The sequence below is a fragment of the Rhinoderma darwinii genome, chromosome 3, assembly GCF_050947455.1.
Source record: "Rhinoderma darwinii isolate aRhiDar2 chromosome 3, aRhiDar2.hap1, whole genome shotgun sequence".
NCBI classification, from domain to species: Eukaryota; Metazoa; Chordata; class Amphibia; order Anura; family Rhinodermatidae; genus Rhinoderma; species Rhinoderma darwinii.
In genome coordinates this window covers 260,447,635-260,464,791 of record NC_134689.1, presented here as the reverse complement: position 1 = coordinate 260,464,791, position 17,157 = coordinate 260,447,635, and the positions used below count along the sequence as shown (strand labels likewise).

Here is a 17,157-nt window from a genome sequence, read left to right as displayed (position 1 = left end):
AATGGGAAAAGGTTTTTTTTATTTAGAACTCTAAATATATTTTTATTTTATTTTTTAACATAAAAAAAAAAGCAAAAGTTTATTTTACAAATCTTCCCTTTTTTTAAATTATTTTTTTTTTTTTTAATTAGTCCCCCTAGGGGACTTCAACCAGCGATCGTTGTGTCGCTTGCACTATTTACTGCTATACTAATGTATTGCAGTATATCGTCTTTCTGACAGGCTTCTATTAATCCCTGCCAGAGGCAGGGCTTAGTAGGAGCACAAAGATGGCGGACCTGGGGGCCTCCATTAGGCTCCCAGGCAGCCATAGCAACCATCGGCACCCCGCGATTGCATTGCGGGGGGAGCAATGAGCTGCTAGGGGGGGTCGCTATTGACCGCGGCATTTAATGGGTTAAACGAGCACGATCACGCTCGTTACTGTGAAGTCTCGGCTGTAACATACGGCCGCCCCTGCATCGTATGGAGCGGGTTCACTTCGTCAAATGTCGGGAAGGGGTTTTAAAGCTTAGAAGAGGGACAACTTTTTTTTGTGTTTTTTTTTTTTTTTTTTTTTTTTTTTTACTGTACATGTTCCATGGGTAATATTAAGGAGATACAGTACCATAGTGCTCGATCATAATGCCAGCCTTAGTGCATCAATATAATGCCAGCCTCAGTGCCCCCATGCCATGACGGGCACAGTGCCGCAACATATTGGCAGCTTCCCTGAACATACCAGACAACAGAGGTGTGGAGAGGAAGGGGTTAATGGTGATGAATCTGCTTTTGCTGCGCCATTCATAGGAGGGGGCGTGGCTAGAAGGTCCTTGCAGATCAGTACCTGCACAGATTTACTGTACTGTGTGTGCAAATGTCTGGGTTATTTGCTTACTGAACAGACAGATTTGACATTCGTCTGTGTGTAAGATGTGACTGTTCGGTGAGCAGATAACAGAGATTCTTTGCACACAGCACAGGACATTTTGCTTCCATAACACTGCACTGCAGGACTTTACCGGCAGCTGCCTGCAGTCAGACTATTAGGCCTTATTCACACGACCGTGATACGGCCGTTTTCAGAACAATGATGTTCTACGGGTGTATTCACACGCCCATTTTTTTAACGGCCCGTGAATAATGGCCATCAAAAAATAGTACATGTCCTATTTTTGGCCGTTTTAACGGCCTGGCAGCCCCATAGAAGTCAATGGATCCGTTCTTAACAGCTGTCAATACATGTAACAACCGTTAAAAACGGATCTGGGACATGGGGATTTGTAAGGGAACTACTAGTTCCCTTGCTGGCTATCGGCGGCGCGACGACACTCACCGATGCAGCACAGACTTCCTCTGGTCTGGTTGATAGTCATCGTGCTGCCTTCGCAGATCCCGTGAGACTAGCGACCAGACAAGGAGACGACAGCGTTGGTGAGAGGGACCTTACCTGAAGAAGACAGCGCTGCATCGGTGAGTTATGTAGGGCATTCATGTCGGCTTGTGTGGCATCATATACATCGGGGCTTGTGTGGCATCATATACGTCGGGGCTTGTGTGGCATCATCTACAGGGGCGGGGCTGTGTGGCCTCTACAGGGGCGGGGCTGTGTGGCCTCTACAGGGGCGGGGCTGTGTGGCCTCTACAGGAGCGGGGCTGTGTGGCCTCTACAGGGAGGGGGCTGTGTGGCCTCTACATGGGGGGGGGGGCTGTGTGGCCTCTACATGGGGGGGCCTCTACATGGGGGGGGGGGCTGTGTGGCCTCTACATGGGGGGGGCCTCTACATGGGGGGGGGGGGGCTGTGTGGCCTCTACTTGGGGGGGGGGCTGTGTGGCCTCTACGTGGGGGGGGGCTGTGTGGCACCATATACGGGGAGGCGCGTGGCATCATATAAAGGGAGGTTGTAAATAGTGTCTAGGTGAACATGTGACCTTCCTCTGGGTGTTTTCAGGGGGTTGGGACAAAAAAGCCTGACCAATGAAATCCATCTGTTTTTTTTTTTAACGGCCATGAAAAACTAATGCACAACGGATGTCAAAGGGCCATTAAAAACAGACGGATTGGAAATAGATAAAAATTTAGAGACACACTGATGCAAAATGGCCATGAAAAACTGACCAGTTGATCATTTTTAATGGACATTTTTTTTTCACTGTCGTGTGAATATAGCCTTAGATGATACGGAAGTTTGCAGCAGTTTTTAGGCTAAAAAGTGTCTAATAGTAAAAAAAAAATAAAAAAAAATAAATATGGAATATGGTGCGGTATACGCTTTATTTCTTTTTACATTGGGGCCAATGGCTGACACATACCTCTGACGGAAGGCTCTGACAAGGTGTGAACGGAGCCTGAGCCATTATGATTGGAACAATGGCTGTAATACCCAGCCGCACTCCCTGTCACTGGAGGCCACTGGTTTTCCCTCTTGTATGGAACGATTCGTTTTGAGATAGTCAAATGGGAGGGGGGCATAGGGTGGAATCCTTGTGTTGCGACCAGTGGCCATACGTTATACAGGCAGTCAGCCCAGGGTAAATTATGATAAGTATTGCGTAAATAGAAATGGGTAAGTAATCTCTGATAAGCTTGGTTTATTTTATATTGCTGCGTGACAAAGCACCTGGAAAATATTAGTCAGGTGCGAACCATGATCTATGACTGATGCTATGATCTTACTCTGCCATGTAGGAGAAGTCTGCGATTTTCCCTCTTTACCACTTTCGCCTCCTTACTCTTCCCTCTGCCTGGAAAAAAAAAAGGCAGAGGGTAATAGGCCTAACTGTCCCAGACAAAATAGCGCAGTATGCAGCGCTTTTTTGTCCAGAAAAATGATGGAACCAATTGTAGTCTAAGGGTCCTGTCGGGGGCCGTTGGTGGTTTGACGGATCAGGTACTTCCATTATTTTCGTTATTCTGTTTCCATGACTGAACAGAATAACGCAAATACTAGCTCAGATGTGAACAGTGTCTTACCTAATCATTTCCCTCCAACTTTTATATGAAAATCAGTAGGGAAATGAGCCTGAGGCTTGGACCTATGTGAATCACCCCTAAGCACATAAAAATGCAAGTATTTATCATATCCATTATGAAGTCAGATATTTTAAGGGTTTTATAATTAGGGTTTGTTTTATTAGACTGAGATCTCCAAAGTCCCCTGACGCAACTGCTGATATTGGACGTCACCAGTTTTCCTATGCACTTCTGCCTCATGAGGGTATGTATCTGGGCATTTAAATATTTTTGTATTCTTATTATTATTGCAGTTAATTTGAATTCTGTGTTTTAACTAATCACACCATCGAAATAGAAAATACCCCTGTTGCTTTTTTTTTTTTTTTTCCATTCTATTTTTTTTAACATTTTGGATAAAGTAAAAATCTTTTTACATTACAATTAATGAGCTGCTCGTGACCTTTTAACCTGGAACATAGTATGTGAAATGGATCTTTTAGCGTACCACAGTACCTCGGACTAAATCCCGGGCCTTGTGAGCATATGGACTTGAGTTTAGAGGTCCATTTACATGAGCAGATAATCGGTCCGATTCCAACAATAATGTGAATAGGTGCAGCGACTCGACGACTAGCATTAAAATGCTTGTTGAGTGTACAAATAACCATAAAAATAATGGTTGTTCTGACGTTGCGGTATGTAAACATGAATCGTTTGATAGCAGACATGTGACATTGTTAAATAGGTGACCAAACGATCAATTTTCAACAATTCTTGTGTAATCGTTATTTGATCGCTTACAGCAATTGTGTCGAAGATCGCTAATAAGAAGATCCGCCCATGTAAATGGATCTTAACGGGACAATATCTGCATGGGGTCTGATTTTTTTTTCATGTTTTTATTGTACTTTATTGTAACATTTTAAATCTTCCTGTCAGGGTCGTTTCAAGACGCTGGTGTAATTGCGCATGCATATAACTTCTGTATGCCCCTTCTCACCACCGCAGCGCTAGCTACACCGCCTATATCCTGGAGTGCTTTTACTGTACTTTCCCCAGCCGTAGTCTTAGAGGCGGTCAAACAAGTAAGTGCAGCACGTCTTGAATGGTTGGCACTAAACTTGCTTGGGCAGGTCTACGGTCACATTTTTCTAATGTTATCTTTTGGAATTTGTAAAATGATCCTCTGTATGATACGTTTTACAGGACATTCGTGCCCTTTTATATAGACTGTGGTGAAATAGATAGTTTTATAGGGAGTGTATTTGTTTGCAGAAAACGGGGAATGCAGGAAAGTTTCTTCTGCCTCGGTAATGAAAATGGCTTTATTGCAGGAATTCTCACAAGTTCAGGAAGTTTTAGGGATGCGGAAAAAGCGTTTATACCTTGTACCTATATCGAGTTATCAGCTGTTGTAGCTACCTGGTGGAAGTTATATGTGCAGCCTGACCAGTCATCAACACTTCCTCCTCTGTTCTCCGGCATTTTAGCAAATTTATATGGACCTGATGTAGATCCAAATATTTCTCAATGTTCAGTATGTAGACATTAATATGGATGAAGATGGGGATCCACATAATTTCTCTATGAAGACAAGGAATCCCTAGAGCACAATACAGGAACTGTTATGGGCAAAGCAGCACAGATTTTCTCTATAGGGGTGGTCTATAACATCACTTGTTGATCACACCGTACAGGAATAATACAATCTTTTTTCCATACGTTTTTATGTAGCGCTTGCCAGAGTTCTTCTATTGATAGCACATTGGATTGTCTGTGAAAGGCATTACAATGAGCACATGCTGGTTTATAACGCTATACAATTGATCATTTAAGGCACCTAAATGTTCATCACATAATCACATAACATCTTGAGGCCCCATGCGCACGACCGTAGTTTTTATCTGCAATTTACGGATAAAATACTAACACATTCATTTATATCGGCCACAGAGACCTTCCCGTGTATTTACAGGTGTTTGTCCGGGCTGTGGAAATGAGCGCGGTCCACAAATGTGGATGACACTGCACAGCCGGTGCGTGATGTAATCACGGACCATGCACATGGCTACGGTCATGTGCATTAGGCCTTGCAGTTGAGCCATACATTAAACCTCATACAAAAAACAATCTTCTACTGTGTTCACACCACGTTTGGTGTGTACGTTCGTCCTATATGCATGGAAATTCTCGGAACCGATGCAGCTGTACGCTATATAACTGCCTGCATCTGCCATGGACTCCCGTTAGAAAAAAGAAAAACTATCCTGCACACTTTCCTTTTTTTTTTTTTTAATCAAAATGCTCTTGTATTGGAAAGTGTTTGTAATAAATTAAGAGTGTGTTTGACGTACATAGAGGGGGGGGGGGGGGATATCGTTTCCAGCATGTACTGTATTCCAAACATGGCCTAAGATGTACATCGTTAATATATAAAGCGCTACTCTATAGCTAATGAAATGTGGACATTTTCTTTTGTTATATGTTATTTTTCCTGTCCTGTCAGAGAAAATATCAATGCCTTTGGATTATTGGTGGTTTAGTCTAACCCTCCACTTAAAATACATAAAAATAAGGAAAAACCAGACTAAAGCTGTAATATTTAGACATATTATGTGAAGACCAGTTCATTGCAAAACACACACATGATTAAAATGTTGAAATAAGAAGATATAACCTCTCTGCTTAAGTTCACTTGGATTTAAAGTTCACTTGACAATAATAAAGCTATATTACTACTTGCAATGAAAAGTATAACACAATAGTGGCAGGAGTTCCATTGTATTTTGTTCTAATCCTATTTCATGTTTCGCATGGACTGTTCTCACAGGCAGAGAAGCGGCCGGATTCCCTCGTACTGAGGCTCTATGAGTCTTTTGGGAGCACTGTAGATACTTGGCTGCAGATCTCACTCCCTGTTAAAGAGGTTTTCTTGTGAGTATATACAATGTTTAGTAAAAACTCTATAGTTGATATAAATGACTGAATGTTCGTGTAATAGAAATCATTGAAGGCTGCCATATGTATTTCAGACTTACAATTTTTCAGTATTGGATTTCTACAGTACATTTTCTGCAATCTGTGATGTGTGAATTTCAAGGGGTAGAATTGAAGCGGTTGTAAACTAATACAATATTGTGTTTGATAGTGGGAACACTGGCAATTCTTCCACTTCTTAGTATTTGTACTGTTTAAAATGTGTCTGTCGGCAGTTGTCACCGCTGCAATGGAGCGAAACCAGACACACCGGGTCTTATGGACTAAAACCGGTCTTACAAAAAAAGAGAGTGAATGGGAGAAATGGATTATTACTGGCGCATTGTACAAACCGTGTACCAGTCTCTTCCCCCAGGGCAATGTGCACCAGATTTATTGACCGGCCGCAAGCCTTGTTCGTGAATCTGTCGCTGGGTGAAAACAATGCAAAAGGTAGTCCGCACCTCCCTCTGTCAGCCCACTGGCGCCCTGTGATGCTACCGCAGGGTCTGATGCTTTAACATGGAAGCGTGGGGCCAAAGCATTATAGCTGCTGCAAATCCCCTAGGAGGAAAAAAATGAAGTACAATTAAGTTTAATAAAGTTTCAAAAAAAATAAAAAGCCCCCTCCTCCCCCCCCCCCCCCCCCCCCCAAAAAAAAAAGTTTACCAAAAAAATCACTATTTTGTTTTTAAAAATATGTATTTTATTATAATGAACTATTTGGTATCGTCGCAATCATAAAGATATTTTTTACTGTGTGCTAAACGGTGGGGACACAGAAAATGGAAAAATGACAGTCAGAATTTCTTCTTCTTCTTCTTTTTTTTTTTTTTTTTTTTGCATTCCTCCTCCCCCAAATGATTATGAAATTAAATTTACCCCAAAATTATGCCAATAAAAACTTAAACCTGTCTCTCAAAAAACAAGTCCATTAAGGAAAAACTAAAAAGCTATGGATCTCGGAATGCATCAACAGCAAAATTACTTTTTCTTATTGTGCAAGTACTAAAAAAAAAAAAACAATACATATTTGGTATCGCCGTATATGTAATAAATTGTAGAACAATGTTAACTTATTTTCACCGCTCGGTAAACAGTGGAAAAATAAAACGCAAAAAATTCAATGGGATTTTTTTTTATGCGTTCACCCACCCCGAAAAAATTCATAGTAGCTGATTAATAAATTACATGTACCCCAATTAGTTCCGTTAATTAATACAATTCGTCTCAGAAAATCAAGCCCTCATACAGCTACATCCACGGAAAAATGATTGCGTCATGGCTCTTGAGTTGCTAATATGGTAAAACCAAAAATATTTCTTGGTCCTTAAGGGGTTAAAAAACAACCTTCGACAGACCTATTGGAGAAATGTCCTGGCGTTGTTTTTTGGATGCTTTTCTAGTTAGAAAAGTGTCTGAAATCTTTAGTAAATGAGATCTGCTCACCGCCACTCTGAAGCCCATTTGCCATGTATTTCTCAACGTATTTACACCAGAAAACTGGCGTAAATACATTGACAAACGTGACCCAATATATATTCTAAAGAACTGATGACTCGCAGAAACCACACTGACGTAACACAAACAGTCATATGGATGAAAAAACACCCCTTTTTTTTATGCGGACGCGCATTGAACAGATTATCGCCTAATGAGGCCACAAACATAGTAGATCTGTTTTTATTTATATTAATAAAGTAAGTCATTCTTGTGTATTGGGGAGGACTTGACCCTTTTTAGGTACCTAATATTAATACACTAAACTATCTCACTAGGGTATCTGTTAAGTTGTTACATTAAAATACCATAAACTACCGAAGTTTACTTTGTGGATTACTTTGATAGATGCTTTATGGGTCTCATTGGCCCACGATATAAAATACCACAGCAGCGGTATTGTTATTGCAAGCTATTGTTCTTTCTCCCCTCAGGTGTGACCTCCTGGAACGTCCATGCAGCAGCCAACCACTTGTGATCGAGGAGCAGGGCGTGAAACTTTCCTTCACTCCATTCAAGGTGCTCTCTCTTCTCTTGGTTCTGCGGAGATAGCGTCTTAGTGAACACTGGAATATTCCAAGTAATGGTCTTTATATCTGGTATTATACAGTATGTGCAGTTCAGAAAGAAAAGAATATGTCCATCAAGTTCAGACAGGGGAAGGGAGAGGATGTGGATGAAGGGAAAGGGTAGAATTTGTGTCCCCTATTAATCCAGAGGAAGGCAAAAACAAACAATAAGGTATGAGTAAGAATGCTGACTTTCCATTAGATTTCTTGAATATGAATATCTTGCCTTAAAGGAGTTTTCCCATCTTGGACAATTATGGCATATCCACAGGATATGCTATAAAAGTCTGATAGATTCGGGTCCTAGCTCTGGCACCCGCACCTATCTGTAGACGGGGCCCTCTAAACCCCGTTCTAGCTTATTCGGCTCTCGCTGCCTCCCGGCCACTTCCTGGTTAGGTGGTCAGGAGTTACAGAAACAGCCGAGTGCTTGCTGAGCCACGCTGTTTCCGTAACTCCCATAGAAGTGAATGGTAATTATGGAAGCCGTGTATCATGACGAGCTATGCTGTTTCCATAGCTACCAAGTTCCGGAAACCGCATAACTCGCTCTGCTACCGTGTTGCAGTAACTCCCATTCACTTCTATGGGAGTTACGGAAACCGCATAGCTCATCGAGCTCTCGGCTGTTTCCGTAACTCCTGACCACCTAAACAGGAAGTGGCCGGGAGGCAGCAGAGCTGAGTAAGCTACAACAGGGTTTAGGGGCCTGTATCTATCGAACATTTATGGCATATCCTGTGGATATAGTAAATGTACAAGGACTCGTCACTCAAGTTTGCGGTGAAATAGTTTTATTTTGCAATCCACTTATTATATAAAAGTTTTCGGCCCACATAGGCCTTCATCAGATCATTTGGATTGCTCGGGAACAAAGTATATAAAACAAGCATAGAAGACTGTATCACCCTCTTACGCAACATCCGTTTTACTACAGCCATTTACTACAGCAACGGATGTTACGTAAGAGAGCGATACACAGTCTTATATGCTTGTTTTATATCCTTTTTCCCAAGCAATCCAAATTATCTGATGAAGGCCTATGTGGGCCGAAACCGTTTATATGATAAGAGGATTGCAAAATAAAATGTCGAACTATTTCACCGCAAACTTGAGGGCCAAGCCCTTGTACATTTACTATTAAGGAGTGGAATCCTACTCTAGCACCACCGTATACCAGAGTGCCGTACATTCTAGAGATATCCTGTGGATATGCCATAAATGTCCAAGATGGTAAAACCCCTTTAAATTGAACCAAGGTAATTTTCTCTTTCTTGGACCCGCAATGTTCTGCAGCTTTAATACAGACCGTATGGTAAAGGTTCACAAGATAATCATTGAATTATTCTGACTGTATATGTTCCAATTTGTATGATTTATAACATAATTGGTTTATCTGCATATAACTTTGTGAGCACGAAGTGTCAGATATCATTCAGTTGAATAAAACAATTACCACAAATTACAGACTGTTTGTATTTGCATGTTCTTCTTTTTTTATTTTTTTTTATTTTACGTTTATTATTTACAAAGACTATTAAGGCCTCATGCACACGACTGTAGCCATGGCCGTGATTTTCAGGTTGGCCGGCCACGGAGTGACAGCTGTGAGCTGCCCGCAAATTGCGGGCTGTGCACATGGCCGCGGCCATTATTGTCAATGAGCCCGGACCGCAGAACACGGCCGTAATAAGACATGCCCGTTCTTTCTACGGTCCGGGCTCCGGGGCCATGCACGGACCGTGGAAACCACGGGGTCACAATTCTCCCGTGGATCTTCGGGGGAATTGTGGCCGCAAAAGCACGTTCATGTGCATGGGACCTTACTTTTTTGAAAAAAATATTATATAATAAATAGTTGCAATAAAAAGTAGGTGGACTCTTTGGAATTACCTGGATTTCTCCATTGATTACTAAAACAATTTTGTCGGTTATTTGTCACAATTACGGACCAAGACAATCTAACTAAACTAATAACACACAAACTTGTACTTTTTATTGAGCACATTGCGTAAACATTCACAGTGCAGGGACAAAAAGTAAGTGAACCCTTAAATTTGATAGCCTGTAGATAGTCCTTCACATTTCCTTTAACTGTAGATACGATTTGAACAACATTGAGGAGGAATGTTCAACCATTCCTCCAGTTCATTAATATCTCTGGGATATCTTGTGTAATAAACACATTTTCTTTTCAACTATTCTTTAGTTTTATTCATGTGTGTTAGTCATTGTCTTGATGCAACACTCAACGTCTCTTCAGCTTGAGGTCTTAGACTACTAGACATTCTCCTGTAAAAAAAAAAGAAATGGTATACCTTTTGGCTTCTTTCTCCCCTCTAAGGGTTGCCCATTGTGCTGTTGGAATGCTCTTAAGGCTGGGTTCACACACAGTTTTTTGCAGGAGGAAATTCTGCCTCAAAATTCCAAACAGAATTTTGAGGCAGATTTAGGGTATGTGCACACACACTAATTACGTCCGTAATTGACGGACGTATTTCGGCCACAAGTCCCGGACCGAACACAGTGCAGGGAGCCGGGCTCCTAGCATCATAGTTATGTACGAGGCTAGGAGTCCCTGCCTCTCTGCAGGACAACTGTCCCGTACTGTAATCATGTTTTCAGCACGGGACAGTAGTTCCACGGAGAGGCAGGGACTCCTAGCATCGTACATAAGTATGATGCTAGGAGCCCAGCTCCCTGCACTGTGTTCGGTCCACTACTTGCGGCCGAAATACGTCCGTCAATTACGGACGTAATTAGTGTGTGTGCACATACCCTTACTTCTACCAGCACGCTGATTTTCACAGCGTTTTTCGTCCGCGGCCGTTGAGCGCTGCGGGCACAAAACGCCGCAAAATACGCTTTCTCTGCCTCCCATTGATGTTAATGGGAGGTCAGAGGCGTAAACGTCCTTTATTTTTCCAGCGAGCTGGTTTTTCCGCTCGCGGAAAAAAAAACTTCTCCGCCTCCCTTTGAAATAAATGGGAGGCATTTTCGGCTGCTTTTTGGCGCGTTTTGCGGCGCGGTTTCCGCGTCAAAAATCTCTGTGTGAACTGGCCCTAACAGGACAACCAGTTTAAGGGAAAATAGCAACAGTCCTGAATTTTCTCCATTTGAAGAAAATTTGTCTAACTATAGATCGATATACACCCAGGGCTTCGGCCCCATGTACACGACCGTAAAAATCATCTGTAATTGCGGACCATAAATACGGGTACGGCCGTGTGCATGGAGTCTTAAGCAATGCTTTTTATAGACTTTTTCTACTGAGGTCTTCTAAAAGTGGTTTGTCTCGAGGCATGGTTCACACATACCAATATTTCTTGAGAAGAACAGATTTGTCAGTAAGCAGGTTTTGTGTGCATTTAATGGGGAAAGCACCTGTGAAACCCACACTTCTAGTCTCATCTCCTTCATTGAAACAGATTTTGCCACTTAGCTCTGGTCATTAACCCCTTTTCTCCCTGCACTGTGGATGCTTACTTACTGTGCTTCATGAAAAACATGACCAGTACAACAGTCTGAGTTATTAGTTTAATTAGACCCAGGCACCAATATGAAACTTATGTGTCTTATGTATTTGACGTTACTGTTTTTTGTTGGAATACCACTTTAATGGACTGAGAGACTATTTATTACAAATTATTTGCAATTACTTGCCCACAATTTATGAAAGGACCATCTTCAATCTAGCACGCCCTGATAATACTCATATGTGGACAAACTGAACTACCTGAACTCTCAATACCACAGTGTTTGGATGGTGTGGCTACAGTATTTTTATGTCTAAAATATTGAGTAACTTTATTTAACCTGCAAAAATGTTAGTTACCTGATGTATTCTTCTCCTTGCTGGTCTAAAGCTATGTTTAGATGGTTACTATTTTCCTGTTACCAGAAAGCACTCTATTATGGGAGCTCAGGTGACAAACATATAGCAGCCTGCAAAATTGTGATAGCATTTATCAATGTGAATGGAGACAACTATATTAACAAGTCAACATTAATACAGCAATTTGAAAAGTTCCTTGAGAAGTGCTGTTTAAAGCGACATCCTATAACAAAATCCAGCGATGCATTCAATAATATACAGGAGGGTTACTGCAAATTAGCCCATATAGTTAGAGGCAATGCACTTTTCCTTTCTATACACATGTCCATAGACATTTTCCAGATCGCCTTATAGGTTCCTAATATTAAACTTTGTAATGTATTCTACCTGAAGTAAAAAGTATATGCACAATGATCATTAATTTAAGCTCATCATTTATTAATGTGACACTATATTTCTTTGTATTAGGCATGCTGTAGTGGCCCATTATGTTTTGGGACACATCAGGGCATTGACTGGTAACCGCTGTTAATGTTTGATTAAGTCAACAGTTGTTTTATATACTTTTGTTTATTACACCAAAAGTCCACGTGGTTCGAATGTGATAGACACTCAAATCCATTAATCTGAGCTGTGGCAACCTGTAATTAAAACAGTGATCAATAAAAAAAAAAAGCATTGGGCGGGCAAGCATTTTTCTATGTAAGAAAGTCCATGGTAAAAAAGGAAAAATTCATGACTTGCCACATACTGCACTAAAGTTTCAATTTCCTTTCCAAAATCGCATTGTAAATGTGGGGATCCATTGGCTTGTATTGTTTGCCAGTCTCATCTAGGAAGTACAATGGGTCTCTTATAATGAGTGGATTAAAGCCCTCCTTGACCAGTTCCACTTTACGCTGCTTGTAGGTTCCGGTAACTTCAATGGACTCCTGTATATTTAAGCAATACACAGTTAGACATAGTCACTTGTTCAGTTTAAATACAGTAGGTGCTTTTATTACATGACAGATGTAAAAAATAATATTTGTCTGAAAGCAACCACTTGTTTAAGCTTGTCAACCAATATGGCTGTACTTCCTGCAAAAATGGCAGCTGCAAATAAACCCAAAATTGCCAATATGTCAAATGAAAACATTTATACCAAACTTTACTGCTGCTCTAATTTCTGATATATGGCCAATTTTATATTTCAGGAGGAAATTGTATTTAAGAAGTTGGTCAGAACATGTTTTCCAAAAGTTTCAACACCTATTTAGGTTGTCCAGGATTCCTGAATGTGCATAGTCATGCAGCAAAATATGGGTGGGCAATGTATGGCAGCATGACCAAGCAGTTTAGCCATTCAAGATTTTGGGATAGATGGTTACAAATTGAGATCTGTAATGCCAGTTATATGGGTTGTTTTTCCTCAAAAATCTACCAAGGGCCACATCTGTCAGGTAGTGTCCCTGAAGTCATGGCGCTGATATCAGGGCCTTGCAGCACTATCCAGCACAATCAACAGCTGGTTTCAGAGTGACAATGTGGCCTGCCTGACCCCAGCAAATGTCCTGTCATGGTGAGAATGTGATCTGAATTCATTTTAGGGTCTGATCTGCCTTCATTGCATTTTGTACTAATGTTGGTGTGCTACCATTGTCTGTATTGTTGCCACCCCTGCCCTAGATTTTAATTATGAAGCTGTACCAAGTAGCCTTGCTACAGCTGAATTTTGATTCTCCCCTCTGCCATACTCTAAGGTTTCACATGTTCCTGAAGAACAAAGTTCAGGAAAAGTATTTGCAAGGATGTCATCAATTGCATCAATTTCACAAATGGTGGTGATAATGGATCAAAAACCAGCTGAAAAAACTAGTAGTAGTACAACTGAGATGGAGCTAGAGGCACAGCCTGAAGCCAGCTTTGATATTAGCCCTTTACGATTCCAAGACCAAGGTCTCTGGATGGATATGAACAAAAAGCTGAGGGATTTCCATGTATTGCATAGTCAACAGCAAGTGATGCTTTTTGGATACCCTAATGATGTAAGTAAAATAATTTATTATCACAGGCATAAATATTGTGAACTACCAAACAAGAAACCGTAGAAAGGCGATGGCCCATGTACTCAGTCAGCAAAGGTATTGTGTATTGCTTTTGCTGCAAAATCTTTCCACCCATATTTGTTGTAGCTGCCATGTGTTCTACTAGAATAAGTAATTGGAAGATCTTGGCTAGAAATGTTGTCTCTTTGTGAAAAAGCTGACCGCTATGAAAGCGCATTCCAGAGAAGGGAAGATCTTAAGACCGGATTGCAGTTGAAGACAACCATTGAAGACCAAAAGGAAAAAAGTTATTGAAACTGCAACTCTGCAGTGGCGGAATATTTTCTTCTGCGATTATGCTTGTTAGAGCACTGGCTACATCCAGCAAATGTGTTTTTTGTTTTTTTTCAAGTAATGAAAACTTTCTTAAGTTTGTGGACGCTTGATAAGGTTGTGATTGAACATCTAGGAAGAGTAACCACTCATAAAACTCACAATCATTATCTTGGAAGTGCAATTAGGAATGAGATCATCCAATAACTGGCTGACAAGTGGGGCAAAAGAGATTAGCACAACTATATTTGGTAAAATACTGTTTAGTTATATTAGGCCTCATGTACACGACGGTACAGTATTTACAGGCTGCGGATTGTCACCAGAATTTGTGGGCCATGCTCACAATAAAAAGTATAGGAGCACGGTCCGTAAATGCAAAAACTAGGACATGTCCTATTTTTTGCGGGTCATTTCTACGGTCCGGACACACACCTGTAAATATACGGGAAGCTGTCCATATCTGATCAAAGTGAATGGGTCCGGATTTTAGCCTCCATTACGGATCCGTAATTGCAGATAAAAAATTATGGTCGTGTGCATGAGGCCTAAGACTGTACTTTTGACAGTAGCCATAAAGAATAGTTGACTAATGTCAAGCACCGTTTTGTTAAGGAAGTAATACAAATGACTTCTCTTTGATGGTCACCCACTTCTTGGGGTTGATTGAAATGGAAAATACAACTGAAGCAGACTCGACACGTGCTTCTTCAACACCTTGACAAACTAGGAATTGCCAAAGAAATGCAAGTTAAAGGCTCAAATATAAAAGGCAAAATCAGTTTTATGCAGACTTGTGTGTAGTAACGGAACCCTTGTGCTTTTTATGTACTGTAAGTGTGGCTGGGAAAGTACTGGAGAGGGTGTATTTCCCCTCCTAGCTGGTTATGATGGGTGAGACAAGGGATCCACGAAAGTTGGGTTTCTCAGCAAAACTTCGTTTGCTGAGGCTTTTGTTAAGTCTGTTTTCCGGGTCATACCTGTGACATCTTCTGATAAGAGTTTCATTTATTGGGGGAGAGTGGAAGAGTGACGAGAGGGAAAAGGGCTCTAGAGGTTTCTCATGACCAAAAGACTGGTGGTTATCCCAAGTGGTCAAATGGCCCTAGAAAGCAGGGCTGACCTAGTGCTGGAGATGCCATGAAGTGGGGATATTGCTGCCCATTGCACTTTTACCTGAGAGCCCATGGAGTATAACATGTGTTGGTGTCAGTCGCTGTTTGTGGAACTAGTTTGTGTTGCATCACCAAGACTAGAGACTGAGCCTTAAGTTTGTAACATTGTGGGGAATACTTATCCTGTCGAGGCGTTGTACCCAGGGAGCCTTGTCACCATGGTTCATGAGGACTTTATTCCTACAAATATACAGTACCAGTTAAAAGTGTGGGCACACTTTTTTTTTTATTCCATGTTTTTTTTTTTTTTTCTTCATTGTAGAATCATATTGAAGACATAACTATGAAGAAACACGTATGGAAATAAGTGGTAAACAAAAAAAAGTGATAAACCAGAATGTTTTATATTTTACATTCTTTAAAGTTGCCTCCTTTTACTTTGACTGCTTCGCACACCGTTGGCATTCTCTCAATTAGCTTAATGAGGTAGCCACCTGGAATGGTTTACCAACAGTCTTGAAGGAGTTCCCAGAGGTGCTGAGCACTTGTTTGCTGCTTTTTCCTCACTCTGCTGTCCAACTCCTCCCAAACCATCTGAACTGGGTTTAGGTTGGGTGGTAGTGGAGGCCATGTCATATGATGCAGCACGCCATCACGCTCCTTGGTCAAATAGCCCATACGTAGCCTGCAGGTGTGTTTGGGGTCATTGTCCTGTTGAAAAACAAATGAAGGTCCCACTAAACGCAAACCAGATGGAATAGCATGTCATTGCAGAATGCTGTGGTAGACATACTGGTAAAGCACTCCCTGAATTTTGAATAAATCACCAACGCAACTCCTCTTCCATTCTTCATGGTGGGAACCACACATGTAGAAATCGCCCGCTCAAACTTTGCAGCATCTCACAAAGACGCGGCGGTTGGAACCAATAATCTACAATTTTGATTAATCGGACCAAAGTACAGATTTCCACTAGACTAATGTCCATTTCTTTCATTTCTTGGACCAAGCAATTCTCTTCTTGTTGTTGTTCCTCAGTAGTGGCTTTTTTGCAGCAATTGACCAAAAAGGCCTGAATCTCGCCGTCTCCTCTGAACACTTGATGTTGAGATGTGTCTGGTACTTGTTCTCTGTGAAGCATTTATGTGGGCTCTAATCTGAGGTGCTGTTAATTTGTGATTTCTGAGGCTGGTAACTCTAATCTATCCCCCGCAGCAGAAGAAACTCCTGGTCTTCCTTTCCTGGGGGAGTCCTCATGAGAGACCGTTTCATCATAGCGGTTTTCATGACTGCACTTTGAAGATACTTTCAAAGTTCTTGAAATTTCCCGGTTTGACTGACCTTCATATCTTATGGTAATGGACTGTCGTTTGCTCTTTACCTTATTTAAAAGGTTCTTGCCGTAATGTAGATTAGAACAGTAGCTGAATTGGGCTAAATACTGTATGGAAGTGTGTACCAATCCTACCTCTGCGCATCACAAGTGATGGTCTCAAACACATTATGAATGCAAGAAATTCAACAAATTAACTCTTGACCAGGCATACCTGTTAATTGAAAACCATTCTAGGTGACTACCTCATGAAGCAGATTGAGAGAATGCCAAGAGTGTGCAAAGCTGTCAAAGCAAAAGGGGGCTACCTTGAAGGATCTAAAATAAAAAAACTAATTCTTGTTTTGTTTAACACTTTTTTGTTTGCCACTTTCCTTCAAAGTTTTCAGGTCTTCAACATAAATCTACAATGTAGAAAAAACAAACAAATACAAAAACCATGGAATGAAAAGGTGTGTCCAATCTTTTGACTGGTACTGTATATGAGTGTGCTTTGCATATATGGAAATATCAAGGTTTATCCCAAAGCACTTG

At 41.1% G+C, this 17,157-nt stretch overlaps 2 protein-coding genes across 4 annotated transcripts in view; one reads left to right on the top strand and one right to left on the bottom strand.

Moving 5' to 3' along the window:
- The window catches only part of MAN2C1 (mannosidase alpha class 2C member 1), a 51,197-nt gene extending 42,818 nt beyond the window's left edge, over positions 1–8,379 (top strand). For all 3 annotated transcript variants that reach the window (XM_075857865.1, XM_075857864.1, XM_075857863.1), the window contains exons 23-26: positions 3,118–3,197; positions 3,875–4,020; positions 5,766–5,869; positions 7,846–8,379. In XM_075857865.1, the coding sequence (XP_075713980.1) occupies positions 3,118–3,197; positions 3,875–4,020; positions 5,766–5,869; positions 7,846–7,963 (448 nt within the window). In that variant the 3' untranslated portion in view covers positions 7,964–8,379. The remainder of the gene's footprint in view (positions 1–3,117; positions 3,198–3,874; positions 4,021–5,765; positions 5,870–7,845) is intronic.
- Positions 8,380–12,232: 3,853 nt separating this feature from the next.
- Positions 12,233–17,157, bottom strand: part of LOC142749605 (long-chain fatty acid transport protein 2-like) — a 48,499-nt gene continuing 43,574 nt past the window's right edge. The window contains exon 10 of the mRNA XM_075857862.1: positions 12,233–12,747. Within this exon, the coding sequence (XP_075713977.1) occupies positions 12,571–12,747 (177 nt within the window). The 3' untranslated portion in view covers positions 12,233–12,570. The remainder of the gene's footprint in view (positions 12,748–17,157) is intronic.